The sequence below is a fragment of the Bos indicus x Bos taurus genome, chromosome 29 (assembly GCF_003369695.1).
Source record: "Bos indicus x Bos taurus breed Angus x Brahman F1 hybrid chromosome 29, Bos_hybrid_MaternalHap_v2.0, whole genome shotgun sequence".
Classification (NCBI taxonomy): Eukaryota; Metazoa; Chordata; class Mammalia; order Artiodactyla; family Bovidae; genus Bos; species Bos indicus x Bos taurus.
Window position 1 is genome coordinate 41,574,491 of NC_040104.1, and position 17,867 is coordinate 41,592,357.

At 34.5% G+C, this 17,867-nt stretch overlaps 1 protein-coding gene across 17 annotated transcripts in view; it reads right to left on the reverse strand.

Annotated features, from left to right (window-relative positions):
• PICALM (phosphatidylinositol binding clathrin assembly protein) overlaps positions 1 to 17,867 on the reverse strand; it is a 101,547-nt gene that overhangs the window by 12,385 nt on the left and 71,295 nt on the right. For 2 of the 17 annotated variants that reach the window (XM_027531893.1, XM_027531889.1), the window contains exons 13-21: positions 17,656 to 17,805; positions 14,816 to 14,896; positions 12,052 to 12,159; positions 10,294 to 10,410; positions 10,168 to 10,198; positions 9,889 to 9,988; positions 6,693 to 6,716; positions 5,282 to 5,341; positions 3,669 to 3,773 (exon numbers count right to left, since the gene is read on the reverse strand). In XM_027531893.1, the coding sequence (XP_027387694.1) occupies positions 3,669 to 3,773; positions 5,282 to 5,341; positions 6,693 to 6,716; positions 9,889 to 9,988; positions 10,168 to 10,198; positions 10,294 to 10,410; positions 12,052 to 12,159; positions 14,816 to 14,896; positions 17,656 to 17,805 (776 nt within the window). Of the gene's footprint in view, positions 1 to 3,668; positions 3,774 to 5,281; positions 5,342 to 6,692; positions 6,717 to 9,888; positions 9,989 to 10,167; positions 10,199 to 10,293; positions 10,426 to 12,051; positions 12,160 to 14,815; positions 14,897 to 17,655; positions 17,806 to 17,867 lie in introns of all 17 variants that reach the window. The other 15 variants (XM_027531891.1, XM_027531887.1, XM_027531895.1 and 12 more) reach the window with 10 other exon arrangements.

The window sequence follows — 17,867 nt, forward strand, 5'->3', positions numbered from 1 at the left end:
AAAAACTAAAGCATGAGAAAAATCTTTCCTACTCCAAAGACAGTTTAATTCTTAAATGATTAAAAATATTCAATCATGAAATTAAAGGCATTTTCATTCCTCAGGTTAGTCACCTAACATTTTAGCTTACAGTCTATTAGCGAAGAATTTAAACCGATTTTGCACACTGCTTTAAATTACTACAATGTTTATAAGTAAGTAAAAAGATATATCAATGAGAAACAGAGTAAGTGACACAATGGAAAATTATTTGTCAACCAAATTCTCTTGTTTGACAAATAATATTCAAAACCTGTTGAGTCAGGCACCATTTTAGGAACCATGAACATAAAATATACACGCTTGCCTCTGTGAGGGTTACAGTCTAATATAGGCAACTCTCACTAGATCAAATGGATGGAGGAGCGATAAGTGGACAAAAGGACGAAGTGATGGATGCTAAGCAGTGACAAATTCTATAAAGAGAAGTAATGCAGAACAGGGAAAAGAGCTTCACATCTCAGGAGAGCTGAAAAGGGATGAGAGATAACTTAGAACGAGCAAAGAGTAAATCCACTTTATGACAGACAAAGTTCTTCTAGAACAGACAAGACAGCAGAACAACACTGGATAATTACTGAGAATTGTGAATGCATGGAGCTGGAAGAACATGAATGTTCTGCTTATTCATTATTATTTCAAAGAGGGAAATTCTGTGAGGAAGTTTTTAAGACAAAAGAAAAGCTGAGGGTATATCTTACATGTTCAGTTATATTAAATTCATCTCCTTAGATTTTTGAGTCTGGAGATAAGATGCTACAAATACTGCCTACAGAAGTTTACTCCAGTATCTACACATGGATTAAACTAGAAAGGCAAGAAAGGTTCCAATCTGGATCAAGGATTATAGACTGCAAAAAGGGAGGGGCTGAGAATAGCAGAGGAATGGTCAGTGGGACACCATCACAAGATACAGGGAAAACAAAGAGGGGAAAGGAATCAAAAGCAACAACATAACATTTAAGACTCTGACTTTCAACTGGTTCAAATAACTCTGTAAGGAGAAGTCCAAAGCCTCTTTGAACCACTTCACTGCCACCCAGTCTTTTCCTCGTCATCAATTTGCCTTCTTCATTTCCTTTTCTCAACCAGTAATATTTAAAATTAACTACTGACCTCAAATTTGATTTCCCAACTAGAAGCTTGTTCCCAAATGTTCTCATTCTCTTCTGGGAGCAAGTAATGAGAAAAGTGCAGTTCTATCACTATTTCATTTATATACTTGGAAATTCTTGCATTGTTTTGGTGTTTTAGTGACAGTTAACATGGATTTCAAAAGGAAACAAGATATAAAACCTGTGTTAAGAACTGATGCCAGGGGGCTAGCAATTTTTAAGGCAGATTCTTTTTTACTAAGATTTGTTTTAAACTATATTAAAAACACACACACCAAAACCCCTCATGCATAATGTTTCAAGGTTAAAGTATTATCCAAAACTGTATAGGATGCTCTTGACAACTACAGCAGTTATATCTTAGATACATAAATATAGTTTATAATCCAACAGGAAACCCAAGGAATTAGCAGAGTGGTTCACTACGGGCACAGGAAGACAGTGGTGCCATAGTGGCCACATGGGCTGAGGAGCAGGAGAGAGGTAACGTGGCACAAGTGAGCACCAGGCCAGGAAGGAGCTAAGTTGCATTTCACCACTTGTTTAGTTTAGTTGAAGAATCTTTCCAAATCTCAACTTTTTTTAAATAAAGAATGGTGACAATAGTGACAGGAAGCCCATCTACCTTAAACATTATTTTGAGAATGAGGTAATGTATGTGAAAGTGTTTGCAAACTGCCAGGTAGCACCCAAGCTTAGTAACAATATATTCTGTTTCTGAGCTAGGAGCTTGCAAGACAACACCCACATTAGGTGCTGGGTTTTAGCTATGCATCAGGGAAAATTAGGTAGTTAGTGGTTACCAGTAAATTTACAGCCCCAAAATACAGTTGTTTTTTTTTCTTCTAAATACATTTAAGTTCTTCATCACTTGGTCTTGTAACAGTAAAAAAACCCAAGGCAATTTTTAAAAATAAACTACATGTACCTCAAGTTCAAAATGTGGGTAACAAAGAAAAAACTAAAAAAACAACAGGAAGACATATAAACTAAAGGATCTACATCAAAAGTTAAGGAAATCACCAACAGCTTAATGTTATCAAAATCTATACATTTCTTTAACAGTATTCAGCCAATATTCAGAACTGCTGCTGGTAAAAGATGGAAAAGAAAGAAAACTATAAATACCCATAATCTAATTTATAAAAACAAATGCATAAGAAAGATAACTGCATCAATTACCTCATCTACCAAGTAACTTCATTATGAATACTTAACTGTTTGAGGAGCAGGAAGAAAAGGTCACTTTAACATGGACAAATGAGAATAAAAGAGGCATCCGGGGAAATACATGAAATTCAAAGCACATAGATTTTACCTCTCAATCAGAATTAAATTCACTATCCACTCCCAGTCACTGGCACTGCCCAAGTAATCAATTTATTAAATGATAAATACTCAAATTTATTAAATGGTCAATACTCAAAAAGGCTGAAAAATGAAACGGTCTCTTCTGCTTCACTGGTCTATGAGATACATATAGACTAACTTAACTGGATCAATACAAACTAATTTTTGCAATATAACACTGTATACACTATCAAGTATAAAACTACCTGTGTTCAAGTGGAAAAGGAATAACAAGTCCATCAACAAACATGCTCATGAATGCTTTCAAACAGCATTAAATACATAAAATAATCAATCAGTTGGCACTGGAAGCCACGAAAGGGGGTGACTTTTACAATCACATGTCAGTACTTCCCAACTGTTAAATGATATGAGCAGGGTAATAGAGAGGGATAAGCCAACCTATCTCTTTACAAAGGTCTCGTCCCACCAGATGTCATCAGAGAGGTAAACAACAAAGAAACTTATCTCCTCTCCTAACCATAATGGGAGAAGCATTTTTCAAAAAAAAAATCCAGATTTCCCTGATGCTAACAATAGTGAGATGAAAAAGAAAGAGTGAATATCCAGGTGAATTTTCATGAACTGAAGAAGGCCTTAGAAACATCTGAAGAGAAAAGTCTTTCCTGTGAAGAAATTAGGTCAGGATGGCATTTCAAGCTTTTTTGCTCTTTTGTGGGGAGAGGGTTATCTGTTTTTAAATATGATCTTCAGCAGGAGAAAGTTATCTAATGAAAAAATAGCATTCACAACTTTTGAAGACTTGTCAAGTTTCACAGACATCTCAACGGCAACACTTCATTGTGGCATTCAAGCCAAGAACTGAGTTCTGAGCTCAAGGTTTCTAAGGCCAACACAGGAGAGCGCACATCAGAATTGTTATCAGAAAGAAGGTTTCTTAACCTCTGGCCCTACCAACTATAAGTTATCAAGACTTTTCTCGATAACTTGATTACTGTTTGTAATCGCTTATCCTTTCTTTCCAAATAGTCAACATTCCTAAAAGCTCTAACATGAGAAAGATACATGAAGAAAGTATCATCCTCCATGAAGGGAAAAAATGCTAACAACTTGTTTTTTTGAACTGCATAAAAGGATTTTTCGGTATTATATTTCTTCCACATCAAGCACAGTACAAGTTACGTGCAGCATGTTAATTAGTACCTGTGCTCCTGATACAGGGCCAAAAGGGTTTGGTGGTCTCATGACAGGTTGGCTGTATATTAAGCTTGGTTGTGTCATTACAGGTACACTTCCCATTTGAGGAGGCTAAAAAAAACAAAAAACAGAAATTCTCAAGTTAAAGGATGCTGACTCACATTTTCCTTATTATGAGTAAGTAAACAAGAAGGATGATAATGATGTACTAGTATTAGTACATCTGAATTAACTCAAAGGGGAAATGTCTATAAATGCAAATAAGACTGACAGCTAAAAATTTTAAGAGAATTGTTTTGGTATGGAAAATCTTTCTTGGGCTTATTTTTTAACGTTTACCAAAAAACTCAACTTTTTCTGTATGAACTGCAAAATTCAAACTACAATAAACATACAAAATAATTTAGACCAAAAAAAATTTCCAAACTTGCCATCTTTAGACATAGGGAAACTTAAAACTATAAAATGGTTAAGACATTTCAAAGTAAATTGCCTTTGTTCATCAAATCCAGTTCTTATACCATAATGCAAGTAAGCACAAGGGAAAATAGTTGATTCTTTGAAGAAGTTTACCTTCAACAGTTCTTTCATTTTATCTTAACACATTTTTAAAGAAAACCAAGAAGAGGCTTAAATTCACACACAGAGGTTAGTTCATTCTTAAGTAATTGAAAATAAATCTCAAACAACCATCTCTTTAGAAATTACCACTCCACAATATAAAATTAACATAAGTGACAGAACAGAGTACACACACCATTACATTATTTTGGTTAAAATGCAATATTCTAAAATCTTATCTTTCTGCAAGTTCTACTTAACTTTTTAAGATGACTCCTATTTTCAGTGATTCACTTTATGAGTTTTCTGTGTAGATACCCTTTTTATGTAATGACTACTTAATCCAAAAGCTTTTATGAAACTTTTTCATATGCAGAGAAAGAGCTACTTTCACTAAGACATAAATAAAGAAGTAGCAGAAGTAGCCACAACAGCAATACCAATGGATGAACACTGCCTCCCACCAGCAACAGTTTCCCAGAATGTGTAGTGGGCTGAAGCTACTACACCTTCATTTTTATTTGAGTCTGCATATTACGAGAGCTGGGAGAGTAAGAGCAGTTTATAATGTGGGTTGTGGGCAGCTTAAAAGTTTAAACACTGTTTCTGTACTATACCAATCATGTCATAGGAAAATTTCTCTGGCCTTTACTAAACTAAATTTACCCCCTACACAATGCAAGAAATATCAACTCCCCACATCCACTATAGTAGTATTAAGGTTTTAAGACCTCACTGGTATTAATATAAGGTCAAAGCAACAGAGACTTGGAGTTAACATTAATGTTTAAATGAGTTCACAATGAAGCATAGATGCCTAACAAAACTTATGAGAGGAAAAATAAGCCAAGTAATACAGTTAACATTAATAAATGATATTTGTTGTATAATAACTGTTTTAGAAATACTTATGAAACCTACGCTGTGGTGCAAGGTTCTGTGCTAGTTACTAAGGGTATATGTGGCACTAACTCTTTTTTCAGTTAAGTTTGGAAATAAATACATGTTAAATGCAGGTCAATCGATTTTCAAAAAGCTGTGTTGGGAAAAATACTTACGATTCCATATCCTATCATGCCTGTTGGTGTAGTAGCAGGATAGGCCATTACAGGGGGGGCCTGACATGGTAAGAGAAAAAACAAACAAGCAAGTGTAACCCACATATGTCAATGGAGTCCAGGTAATTAATAGCTAAAAAGAATTGCTAAGACAGCTGTGATTAAAGGTGATATTTGTGTTCATTAATAACTGTGTCAAGCTCAATGACAAAAGGTGTCTTGAAATTAGCAGAAAAGCAGAATTATTAGAAAGAAAAAATACCATTTAAACTTATATGCAACAGTGATCTAAGATTTCAATGTGCTTTTACAGCATTAAAAATATTCAGATTTTTAGAAACACTCAAATCCTACAATGTAACGTCTGTCTCTCCCATAAAGATGTCTGCCCAGAAAAAGCAGCAGAGTGAATGTTCCTAGGTGCTTCACTTCTGCAGCAAAGACAAAACTTAAAGATTTCAAATCAGTGAACAATCTGATCTTCCAAAAGACTAGTTTCTAAGGACCTCATTCACTTCTTTCAAATAAGCCCAAAGATTTCAAACCACTATGGAGTATGACTCAAGTTTGTATGTAGAATATATATATTAATATTCTAATTTATTCTGTAAATTATTTAAAATATGTTCTGCAAAGCACCAATTCAGAGGAGTAATACATTTTCAAGTCTGTTTATGCTTAAATGTCTAAAAGAATGATCTATTACTAAGATGTTTAAGGTCCTTCCTCTTCCTACTTCAATTCATGCTTTGAAATATACGACCTCAGCAAGAATCATTTTAGATACATTTGCTGTCTTAACAACATTCCCCTATGTGTTATCTTTTAATAAAAACTTCAGATGAATACAGGTGAAAGACCAATAACACTGCTAAAACATAAAACATAAATTATATGGCAATTTGAACATACACATGGAGAAGTTAAATAAAGCATAACTAAAGTGAATAGTTAAAAGTTTAGTATTTGTGTGAGCATGTAGAACTTATTGGTCTCTCCCTACTTAAAAACCAAGAGCTGCAAGAGCAGTAGACAAACTGCCAAGTACAGCAGAAGCCTGTAAGATTTCATGCAATTGTTATTTTCAACATTACCACAATCACCATTTCCCTTCATTCAGAAGTCATCAAGTGCATAGTGGAAGCACAGATACAAACACAGACGCCCAGCCATCTGGCAGCAAATGGCAGAATATTAAGCAAGAAAAAAAATTTATATTTCCCATGCTACCATCATCAGAATCAATTCTACAACAAACCCATGAAATCAGTAGATGCTAGGAAGAATTTTTGGCACAGTGAAAATTTGAATGTGAAAACAAGTAATAGCTGGAAGGTTATGAGATTCTGCTACAGCAGTGGTTAATAGCATGCCAATTTATTGCAAAAAAGGCTAGTTTTTGGTCACTTACGTATTGTGGAAAATGCATGCCATTCTGTTTTTCCCAGGGAGAACAATTACATAATGCAATAACACTGGATTAGAACAAGTACTTACACAACAGAAAATACATAGAGAGCATTTTAGTTCACATGTACATTCATTAACTACCTAGAATTCCTTGTATTTCCAGTATCTAATGGAAGAACATCTATACCAAAACACTATCAAGGTTGACAAGGGAAATTTAGTCTTTGGCATCATCACCTTACTTACGTAAGAATTACAAGTGTCATTAAAATATAAAACCTATCAGTAGTATGAACAGTGTAAAGTTCAGTGCATACCATAAACCGGGATGCACTGTACAATGAATATCACAGAAAAAAAAAGCAAGCAGTTAAAAGAGTTGATAGTGTAACATCATTATATATTTTAATAAAATATCAATAAATTTGTTTTAAATTTTTAAAAGTTTAAAAACCTTGACAGTGTTTAAAGATTAATAAAAAGGTTAGAAATGTAATGTCATAAGCAGCATTTTATCTAGGTAGTGAATCACATCACCAGCCCTAAATGTTAGTCATTAAAAAGAACCTCTATGGAATACATACATACAAATATTTTAACCAAGTCCTCAAGAGATGACACACCTTACCATATACAACACAGCACCATAGATATGGTTTCTTATCAACATTCTAGATGGTTAGATGCCTATTACATTCTAACAGTCAATCTAAGGTCAAGTGCTATTTGCAAATTTCTACTATTTCATATAGATTAATACTAATTTAATACAAAATAAGAAAGGAGTCATTGTGTTTTCCTATCAGCATGCGGATTTATATCATGGTTCATATGTTATATCAATGTATGATTCACACCTAGAGGTATGTTACAGTGGGAAAAACACTGGATTCAGAGTCAGAAGGGATGGATTTCAATTTAAATCTGCTTCTGAGCTGCTTTCCACTTGAGGGGAAAAAGAAAAATCAGTTTACCCCTACAGTTGGGACAACAGCTGCTCCCAAGAGTGCACTAATTATAGAGTCAGGACAGTGTGTATGTGTGTGTAAAATGTAAACTATTTAAAATGTAAGGTTTTATTATTGGTGATGGTAGTGACCACTACCAGGAAAAAAGTTGTTGTTTAGTCACTAAGTCATGTCCAACTCTTTAGAGCCCATCATGTTTCTCTGTCCATGGGATTTCCCAGGCAGAAATGGGTTGCCATTTCCTTCTCCAGGAGAATCTTCCTGACCCAGGGATCAAACCCGTTATCCCCTGCATTGGCAGGTAGATTCTTACTGCTGAGCCATCAGGGAAGCCCAGAGAAAAAGTACTGATTTTAAAAGGTGGCTAAATTTTAGTATTAATTTCCACTAATGAAGACTGAGATTAATAGAACTCTCTAGATAATGTCATGGAAAACTTTAATTGCACACTATTTTTATCTCAGCCCTATATTTAATTTTTACAATTAACCCAAGGAAAACAGCAAAACAGCAGGATGCTCTGGAAGAGCTTTAGTAACAAAAGTGGCTATAATGAGGGTATGAGGGTCTCTAACAACAGGAAGGACACACTGTGCAGCTTGCATAATCAAAATGCTGCTTGTTAGCCCAAGTTTGCAAGAAAGCATGTTTCAAATTTTTCTACAAAAAAGAAACTGGTTTTCTCTGACCCAGGAAGACATATTGGATTGGTAAAACAATAGCTGACCAAGGGTAGTGGTACAGCCACAAACTACTCAAGGACAACCATACCTTACGGTAATTAAAACCATTAGAACTTCTTTAGTATTAGATTCCAACTCATTGGTCCTCCCTGGAGGCTCTGACAGTGAAGAATCTGCCTGCAATGCAGGAGAGACCCAGGTTTGATTTTGGGTTGGGAAGATCCCCTGGAAAAGGAAATGGCAACCCTCTCTAGGATTCTTGCCTGGAGAATCTCATGGACATTAATTATCATACAATTAATTTTCATTATTCATAGATTCTATATTTGCAAATTTGTTACAAACTAAAATTTATTTGTAATCCCCAAATCAATACTTGTGAAGCTTTTGAAGTCTTTCATATACATGTGCAAAGCAGTGAAGAATTTGTCACCGGATACATCCAACTCTGACAAGAAATAACCAGAGGATGGAGAACTAGGGAACAATGCGGAATACCTGAAGACGCTCTGGCTCTGGGGCCAGGTGGGCAGGTCTGGAGTTTCAACTTAGGTACCAATTAGCAAGGTGGTCAACTTAACACCTCTGAATCTCCTTTTCTCTTTTGTAAAATAAAAGAATATATCATCTACTAGAATAAATTTATTTAGGATTTAAGATTATAATCTATGTGAGATGTGTGTGTGTGTATACATACACAGCTGAAACTATACCTGCTTGGTTTTTGTTAATACTGTCATCTAATTTTTATAGCTGATTCTCCTTATTTGCTGCACTTAAGGTTCAAAAGACCCCGATGCTGGGAAAGACTGAAGGGAGGAGAAGGGGACAACAGAGGATAAGATGGTTGGATGGCAGCACCGACTCAACGGACATGAGTCTGAGTAAACTCCAGGAGTTGGCAATGGACAGGGAGGCCTGGCGTACTGCAGTCTGTGGGGTCGCAAAGAGTTGGACATGACTGAGTGACTGAACTGAACTAAAGGTTCTTCAAGTCACCAGAACACTGAATTAGTGAACACTGAGCCATTTTTAGGGGAAACACTGTGTGTGTGAAATCAGCAACCGATTCAGTGTCAGACAAATAAATAACAGATTTGAAACCAGCAATAGAGAATAATGGTTAAGAACACAGCCTCTGAGGTAACACTGCCTGAGTTCTAAAAACCCACCCCATCTCTTTTATTTGGGCTCATTACTTAATAATCCTATGTTTCCATTTCCTTATCTGTAAAATGGGATAATAATAGTTACTACCATATAAGGTTAATTTGAGGATTATATAAAACAAAACCACGTATTATGTTAGAATGATGCCTGGCACAAAATAACCCTTAAGTAAATGTTAGCTACAAAAATGTACCTGGCAAATAGTGTCAACCCAGCTTCCTTTAGAAGCTGAATGAAAGGAATAAAAATTACTTTTATTTCTTAAATTTTGTAACGACCTTTGCACTTACGCTTTATCACTGCTTTAAACACACTTTCACAGTACATATTCACCTAAATTATTCATATTAGTATATCATGAGATTTTACAACTCACCATTGTTGCAGCATTCCACGCAGTTGTTGGTGCAACCTTTGGTTGCCAGTTAGATCCTCCAGTGAGCTTCTTTTCACCTGGCTGACTCCAATTTACATCACTTTAAATAAACACAAGTGAGATATAAATGTCTGTAATTATGAAGTTTCTTTACTATAAATTTAGATTGAACAGAGCATTTAAGATGCAGATGACATTTATACACATACTTTCTTGAGATAAAAGCCAAACCAACCTCTAGATGGCACATGGGGAAAAAAAAGCAAATTTAACACTCACTTCTTAGTGGTTCCATTTCCAATGCCAAGATCTAGGACACGAGAAAAAGAAAGCATTTAAAAACTAGACTCACTTTTATAAAACAACTTATTGTAAAGAAGATTCAAGAATTCAAAAAATACTTACTGCCCACAAGGTTGGCTAAGGATGAATCCAAGTCATCAGATACTAACTTGTTAGGTGGGAGTTTGGCAACGGGAAGACTCTGGTTCTGAGAGGCCACTGTTGGTTTGAGAAGTCCACCTAGTTCATCAAAGCCTTAAAGTTACAAACAGATGAAATAGGATTTTGTAAGGAACTTTATAGAGCTACAGCTTTCTAAAGGAGGTCTCTGCGTTTTCTCCTTGTTTGTTTAATGGGAAAATCCTTTAAGAAAATGGGCACTAATAAATGCCCTTAAGTGAAAAAGGAGAAATCCACCATTTCAAAGTAAATCGATTGAGGAGGCTGCATGTACTTTGGCAGAATTCATTTGTCTTACGTCATAACAAAATTACATTAAAGTTAAAGGGAATGAAGAAAGAAGCATTCAAGTAAACTACTCGTATTCCAAAACTGGGATGAGAAGGATGGAATTAATCCTCCCCCTCAGCCGACAAAGTCTTCTGAAGACTCACTCACACTTGAAGAAATACAAGTAAAAAATACATCTCTGAAAAAACGTTTCTTTTAAGAACTGTATTTTATAGACCTTTTTATACTCTTTAAAGTGAAGAATGTAAGGTATATGTAAAACAGTATATTAGAATCAAGTGAAAACGAACCACTAGCTTATTTCTTTTTTTCTGTCTAAAAACAGCCTAAATTATACCTAAGAAATAGCTAAACTACACTCTAATTGTACAGAATCATGTAGTAAATTAGGACATTGCTTAAAAATAAAATCCCTTAAGGTTCTCTCCTGAAGGGTAAAAGGTAAAACAAATCCAATCAACCAAGCCACCAAACGACTCAATAGCATAACCTAGGAATACTAGAGAATTTGAAAAAGAAAGTCACCAAAAATGGGGGCTTAGAAATTATAAACTGGTTTCTATATCCTTTATCCTTCCTCCCAGTAAGACAAACTCAAGAGGAAAAAGTTAAAATACATCAAAAATCATTGTAAACCTACCAGTGCACAGAAAAAAATGAATTTCTAGTCCATACATACTCTTTATAAGCTTGCTTCTTACTTTTGTATAACACTTATAACTATTAATAACTGTATATTATGAAATTAAGAGTATCTCAATGTTTAAATGGTCTGAATTTAATTACTACACTTACCACTCTACGATTAAGAACATAATTTAGTGTCAACTTTATAGGAATTCAATTTTTACAAACTTCAAATTAACAAGATACCAAATGGAAACCTAGCTCTAGAGGTCTATAAAGCTGTCTTAAGACAAATGAACAAGCATACTACAAAATGATTAAAAAAAAAAAAGCCCCTGCACCCATAGCTCTGATATTTAATTATTCCAGCTGTTCACTACACAGACTATTTCAATACGTCAAGGTACCACAGGTAATACTTTCCTAGTTTTCAAAAAAGCCAATTTTATTTCAGTAAAAGTAAAAATTATAGTGAGTAAAAAACAGAGCATTCTACACATAGTCACTAGTAATTGAGAACTCTAATCTAAGGAAAATCTCTTTTTTCTCTCTCTTAACAGCTCTGGGAGAAACAGATCTTCCCAGAATCAAAACTGCCACTAAGAAAAGAATAAAGGCTAATAGTCGCTTGAAATTTTCTTCCAGTCGTTGAGGGAGGAGGACCCACTTCTTTGGCTATCCTAACTCCATCTATTTACACATGGTAAAAGTACCATTATCTGTCCTTACACAGACTCTAAACTAGAACACTAGAGTAAAGGTAATAAAGTAATTTTTTCTTACCCCCAGAATCTACAGTAATGTTGGTAGATTTATTTCCAAACACAGATTCAAAGTCAACATTAAGGCCAGCTGAAGGATGTGGCTGTGCAACTGGAGAAGGAGTGAACCCTAAGAGAAACCAAAATGGAAGAAGCTCAGTCTTTAGTAACTCTACATTTATAAATATCTAATAATGAAGAAAATAGAATGGAAAAAGCCTTAAATTCCCACAACAAAAAACAAAGCCAACCCTTCCAGCAAAAGGTTTCCTAGACTACCACATCTCCTTGTAGTGATTACATTTTCCAAAACAAAATCACCCCACTAAGAAAATAAAAAAGTAAGTAAAGTTGAATTACTAGTTTGTTTCATTACAAAATAACATTTTTGCTTATTTTTTACCTTAAATTTTTATGCTAATGATCTTTAAAAAACCAAACACATCTAAAATTCTAGGATCTTGTACGAAACCAAAATTTAAAAGGATCATCTGGGAATAAAATAAGAATTCTGTGGTGTTTAAAAAAAAAATAACTTAGTATCCCAAAAAGTCTTTCTCCCTCTACCTACTCACCTTCCATATTTCTCGCCTCCCTTCCTTCGATGGTTAATCAAAAGCTATACGGTTTAAGTTGATTTGCAAAGTAACAGGATTCTTAAAAGTTATAACCCACTAATCCTTATGAACCCCTTGTGTCCAGGTGTTTTTTGAATATTAAAAAAAAAAAGGACTATTTTCAACCATCTTCTAAGTTCAACTTAACTACTTCCATAGGGGGTCGCCACATATGTCATCAAATATACTGATTTAACTACGCTGAAACACAAGAACAGAAAGGGAAAGTTTTTTCTCTTCTGTCAATGTTACACTGATGCTAGTGGCATTCAGCCAAGACATCCAGTTTATAGAGAAACCAGGTAATGCTGAGGTAAATATAAGATTTTCAATTGTGTAAAGTTTTATTTTTGTGAAGTGAGGTTCTGAATTTCTACAGGATAACTAGAAGAACTAAAATCATCTAGACCTTTATGGCTGTCACATGACCTGAGGAGCTTTCAATCACTGAGTATATATTCAAGTAGAGAACAGCCTAGCAAGGATCACAAAGAAGGGATTCTTTCACTTGTGGAAGGCTGGAATAAATGGCAATAATAAATTCCTTCCTTGTGGAAGGAATTCTCTTCCATCTCTAAATTTTATAAACTCATAATGTTAAAAAGTTTTAAATATCTGGTATTAGAAGATTAATAACTATATTAGAGAGAAATTAAACTTTTGAGCCGTAAACATAGACCCTTTCTTCCTGTCCCATCTTTCTGCTAAAGGCAATTTCAGTCTATAAGAATCTCACATTGAACTCTTAATGCACATGACCAGGATATAAGGAAGTATAACAACACTGTACTAAAAAGACTGATCTTAAAGAAAAACTAGGACAAGATTTGTTGAGAAGTTCAAGAAGGTCCTCAAAGTCAGAGAAGCCAGAAAGGACTTTTTATTAACAGTGACTCACACAAGCTGGTATACATCAATGATACTACTGTAAAAGTAGCATTTTACATCAGAGTATCAGTATTCTGCAGAGGCAAAGATTTTTAAATGTACAAGTTTGATCTTATGCCATAGTCATTTAGCCTGTAAAATACTCTTAACTCAAAGACACTGACCATACAATGAGAATACAACATTATCAAAATATAATTACATACACTGATTTAACAGTTCTCTGAAGTATACAAACTGTTCAACAAATACACCACAGGCTTGCCAGTTCTCAAAGCTCCTTACAAAAGGAACAGATGTATCTACTCAAGAAAGACAAAAATCTATCATGCTTTATAATTACATCCCCATGCTACACCATTACAGTGTAAGAAGCTTACAGTGTTCTTTAAATCCTGGAAACAATGTCTGAGCTATGGTATCATTTAATAAGAAAACAAAGGGAACAATAATTTGTAACTAGGACAGTATATCAAATTTCTATTTTCCTCTGATATCCTGTCCCAAATTCTTTCTAGAATTTTGCTCGTATCAGAGATAAGCCTATCCTTCATAATAATACAAAAACAACTTCATAACTTTCTGTAAAGAGAGGAGCCATCTCCTGAGGTCCCTAGGGGCACCAATCTGTGAAATTATGATGTTACTGCCTAAAAGTATAAAAGAATTGAAAAGATACGAAGTAATCCAGAGCTAGTACCTCAAATTTCAACAGCTTCAACTAGCAGAGGAAAAAAGTAAAAGGGAAATTCTTAATAAATTATAATAGCTGATTAGACTGTCAACCTTTAATTTTTAAAAGTGACTTAAAGCAAAGTTATAAAATATCACCATTTCAAAAGAGAAGATTTAGGGATTCCCTGCAAAAGATAAATAGGCTCACCAAGTTAAGGTTACCTTGATGAAAACTGAATTGCCTAACTTTCATTTCACAAAACCCAGTGTAAAGTCTGTCACTGGCCACTTCACAGATTAACACTTATTAATACTGCACTGTAGGAACAATCTCAAGAGGAAAATAATAAGCTGACTGAAAGGTACAAGATGAACAAGTGTTGGGGACAGAGAGGTATTCCAAACACCTCTGAGAAAAATTAGATTGTTAGGAGATTTTGGTGGTAGTTCGGTAACAAATAGGCCTCATACTTTTTTGAGAAAATAACTCTACTATTTATTAAACCAAGTTTTTATTTTCTTACCAACTCATTTTAAGGAAAACAACAAAAAGAAATACCTCTTGCATAAACAAACTAATAAATTTTAGAGATTATTGTTACCTACCTCCAAATAAACCAGCTACAGTAGAAGGCTCATGGCACATAAAGGTAGTATTACGATAAGCTTGAGTGCCACAAAAAGTATCTGACAAGGCATATAAGGGAGGAAAAGAAAGGATAGGAAAAAGAGAGAAAAGTGAGAAAGTGAGGAGGAACAGCTAAGAGTGGAATGAAGTAATTAAAAGCAAAAACAGGAACAAAAAACAAAAGAGAAAACAGAGGAGTACAAGCCCTTGGTGTTCTTTAATTTACAACTTACTAAAAATAAGCACTTAACTTAAGGCTCCATTATGAGTACTATATTTAAAACATATATATAAATAATACTCACAACAAATTTTAAAAAACAACCAACACTGCATATCCTCAGATGAAAAAACATGAACCAGCTGGCTCGTTAGCCAATACTAACATCTCTTCTAATGTCGTCTTCTGCAGATGAGGAAGGAGGCATGGCTGGGACCACGACCCACTCACCTGACTTACACATCCCAGTATCCCTAGGGCTTTAATGAGGGCAAGCTACAAACTACACTGAGAACTATATCAAATCAAGGTCCTGCTCTGAAAGATCTGGAAGGTATCTACATATCTAACTCTCTGATTTTTCCTGGTCATGCTTAACTCTACAGAGCAGGAGCTGGCAAACTACAGCCTATGGCCTATTTATATGGCATGAGAGCTAAAAATGGTTTTTACATGTTGAAAGGGTTTAAAAAAAGAGAGAAAAGATGATGACTCACAGATTTTATGCATCATATAAAAGCCTACGGTATTTATTACCTGGCTCTTTACAGTAAGTTTCCTGATCACTATTCTAGAGCAGCATGATCCAAAAGAGCTTTCTAGCAACAGAAATGCTTTATAAATCTGCACATTATGCAGATATGTGAATACGGTACATTATGGTAGCCACTGTGCCACTGAAGAGTGGAACTGTGGCTAGTACAAGTGAGAAAGAAAAATTTTAATTGTATTTAACACTTAATTTTAATAAATCAAGCCTTAAAGGATGACATGTGGCTAGTTAGATGATGCAGTGTAAGCAATGACACACCTTGGGTGGTCCTTTCATGCTCTTACTACTGAGTAAGAAACTAATGGAATTTTTATTACACAACTGTACTTCTTAGGAACTTTCAACTTGTACTGAAAGACTTACTAAAAGGCCTCTTCTATGACAGGAATCAACTATAGCTCCTTGTCTTTGTAAATAAAGTTTTATTGCAACACAGCCAAGCTCATGTGTTTGTGTCTTGCCTATGGCTGTTTTCATGCTATATCAAGGTTCAGTAGCTGTGAAAAAGACTGTGTGGCTCACAAGCCAAAAATATTTACAATCTAACAACCTTTTAAGAGAAAGTTTGCTGACCCCTACTCTAGATGCCTAATTGGTTGATAGCAGTGGTTTTTAATTTCCCCTTCTGTATTTTCATAAAAGTACGTAACAATAAGTTTTAGAAAGAAAGAGTATTTAACAATACTCTGTAACAATACAAAGAAAAAGTATTTAACAGGAAGTTAAGTCCCCTGTGTCTTCAGGGGACACAGATGTGACATCTTGAAGCCCATGCACTGCTCTGACTTAAAAGATGGAAATATACAGCCCAAATCAAAGTCATATCTGCTTCATATTCTCAAACTAAGGGAACAGACTTAAAAAGATACAGTTATATTTACTAAATACATACCATGGATATTCAGTAAATATGAAGAAAAGATACAACCTGTAAAAGACTATTGACAGAACACTCCAAAGATAACTCTTGTTACCCCTTATTACCAAGCAAAAAGGTACACCATCTGACATATTTCTAAGAGTAACAAAATGTATAATTTAGTTTCAACTGCTTTTAATCTAATTTTTAAATGTATTACAATAAAGGAATTACAGCCACCAAATATTACCCTTTAGAACTATTAGACTAATTATGTAATTAGAGCACCTGCCTTGAAACTTTCTCAAATCTCCAACTACTGCTTTCCAGTCACTTTCCCTTCTTCTCTCTCAGATATAGCTAAGTATTCAGAATGTGGCCACCTGCTCTATCTAGAGTACACAGATGACTTTATGCATGCTGCTTCAATCAAAGATTTAAATTTGTGTCACCTTACGCTGTTTATCTATGAATTGAATAAAAGCACTTTCATCATCTTTTAAGGGGGTTTAGCATCATTTTAGCAGGATTCAAAAACATTTATTTCAGTTTAGTATATATTTAAAAACTTACTCTTCCTAGTATAACTTTGGTATGAAATTTTGCCTTTTTTAATAGATTTTTATATCACAATTAAAGCTATTCAGTCAAGTTGCTTTTCATTTCCTATTTTTCATTTACCTCCAGGCTAACAATGAAGACCCTTAAGATTAGACAGAGGGTATGTACAGGTTTTAGACAATATAAAATTATACCATTATTTGAAATTAAAAAGGGGGAAAAAGATTAAGAAAGCTACTAAGGGTGATAACCACCCTCTCTCTCAAACAGAAAGAGAAAAATATAAGCACACATAACAAGTGAGTTCAGGAGATGTCACTCTTCATCCAACTCTAATAACCAACTCTCTGAACTATAAACAGGATGTAGCATGTGATGCTACAATATGACAGAGAACAAAACAAAATTCAATTTCAAAGGAAATTTTCTGTCCTAAAAACTTGCATCAAATAAAATCAGGGATACTGGTGTAAAAAAAACCTCACTACACTACTGCTAGTTTATTTTAAAGTTTGTTATTAAAATCCAAAGTAATTATTGCAGTGCTTTAAAAATAATGGATACGTTAAAAAATACTTAGGCAGTATAAACATTAATTGGAAAGAAAGGTTAAATGGTACTTTACCAACAAACATTTCATGAGTAGGTGTCCTAGTAGTAAAAGTGGATACATCTGAAGAAATAGGAAGGTGAACATCACCACTACTTTTTGTGAGGAAAGGATTTAAGCTTGGAATGGCATCATCAACAGCATCTACAGTAGCAGAGAAAGGATCTGTGCAGTCCAAGTGCATTACAGCAAAATGGAGAAAGGAAGTAAATTAATTAGTATTGTAA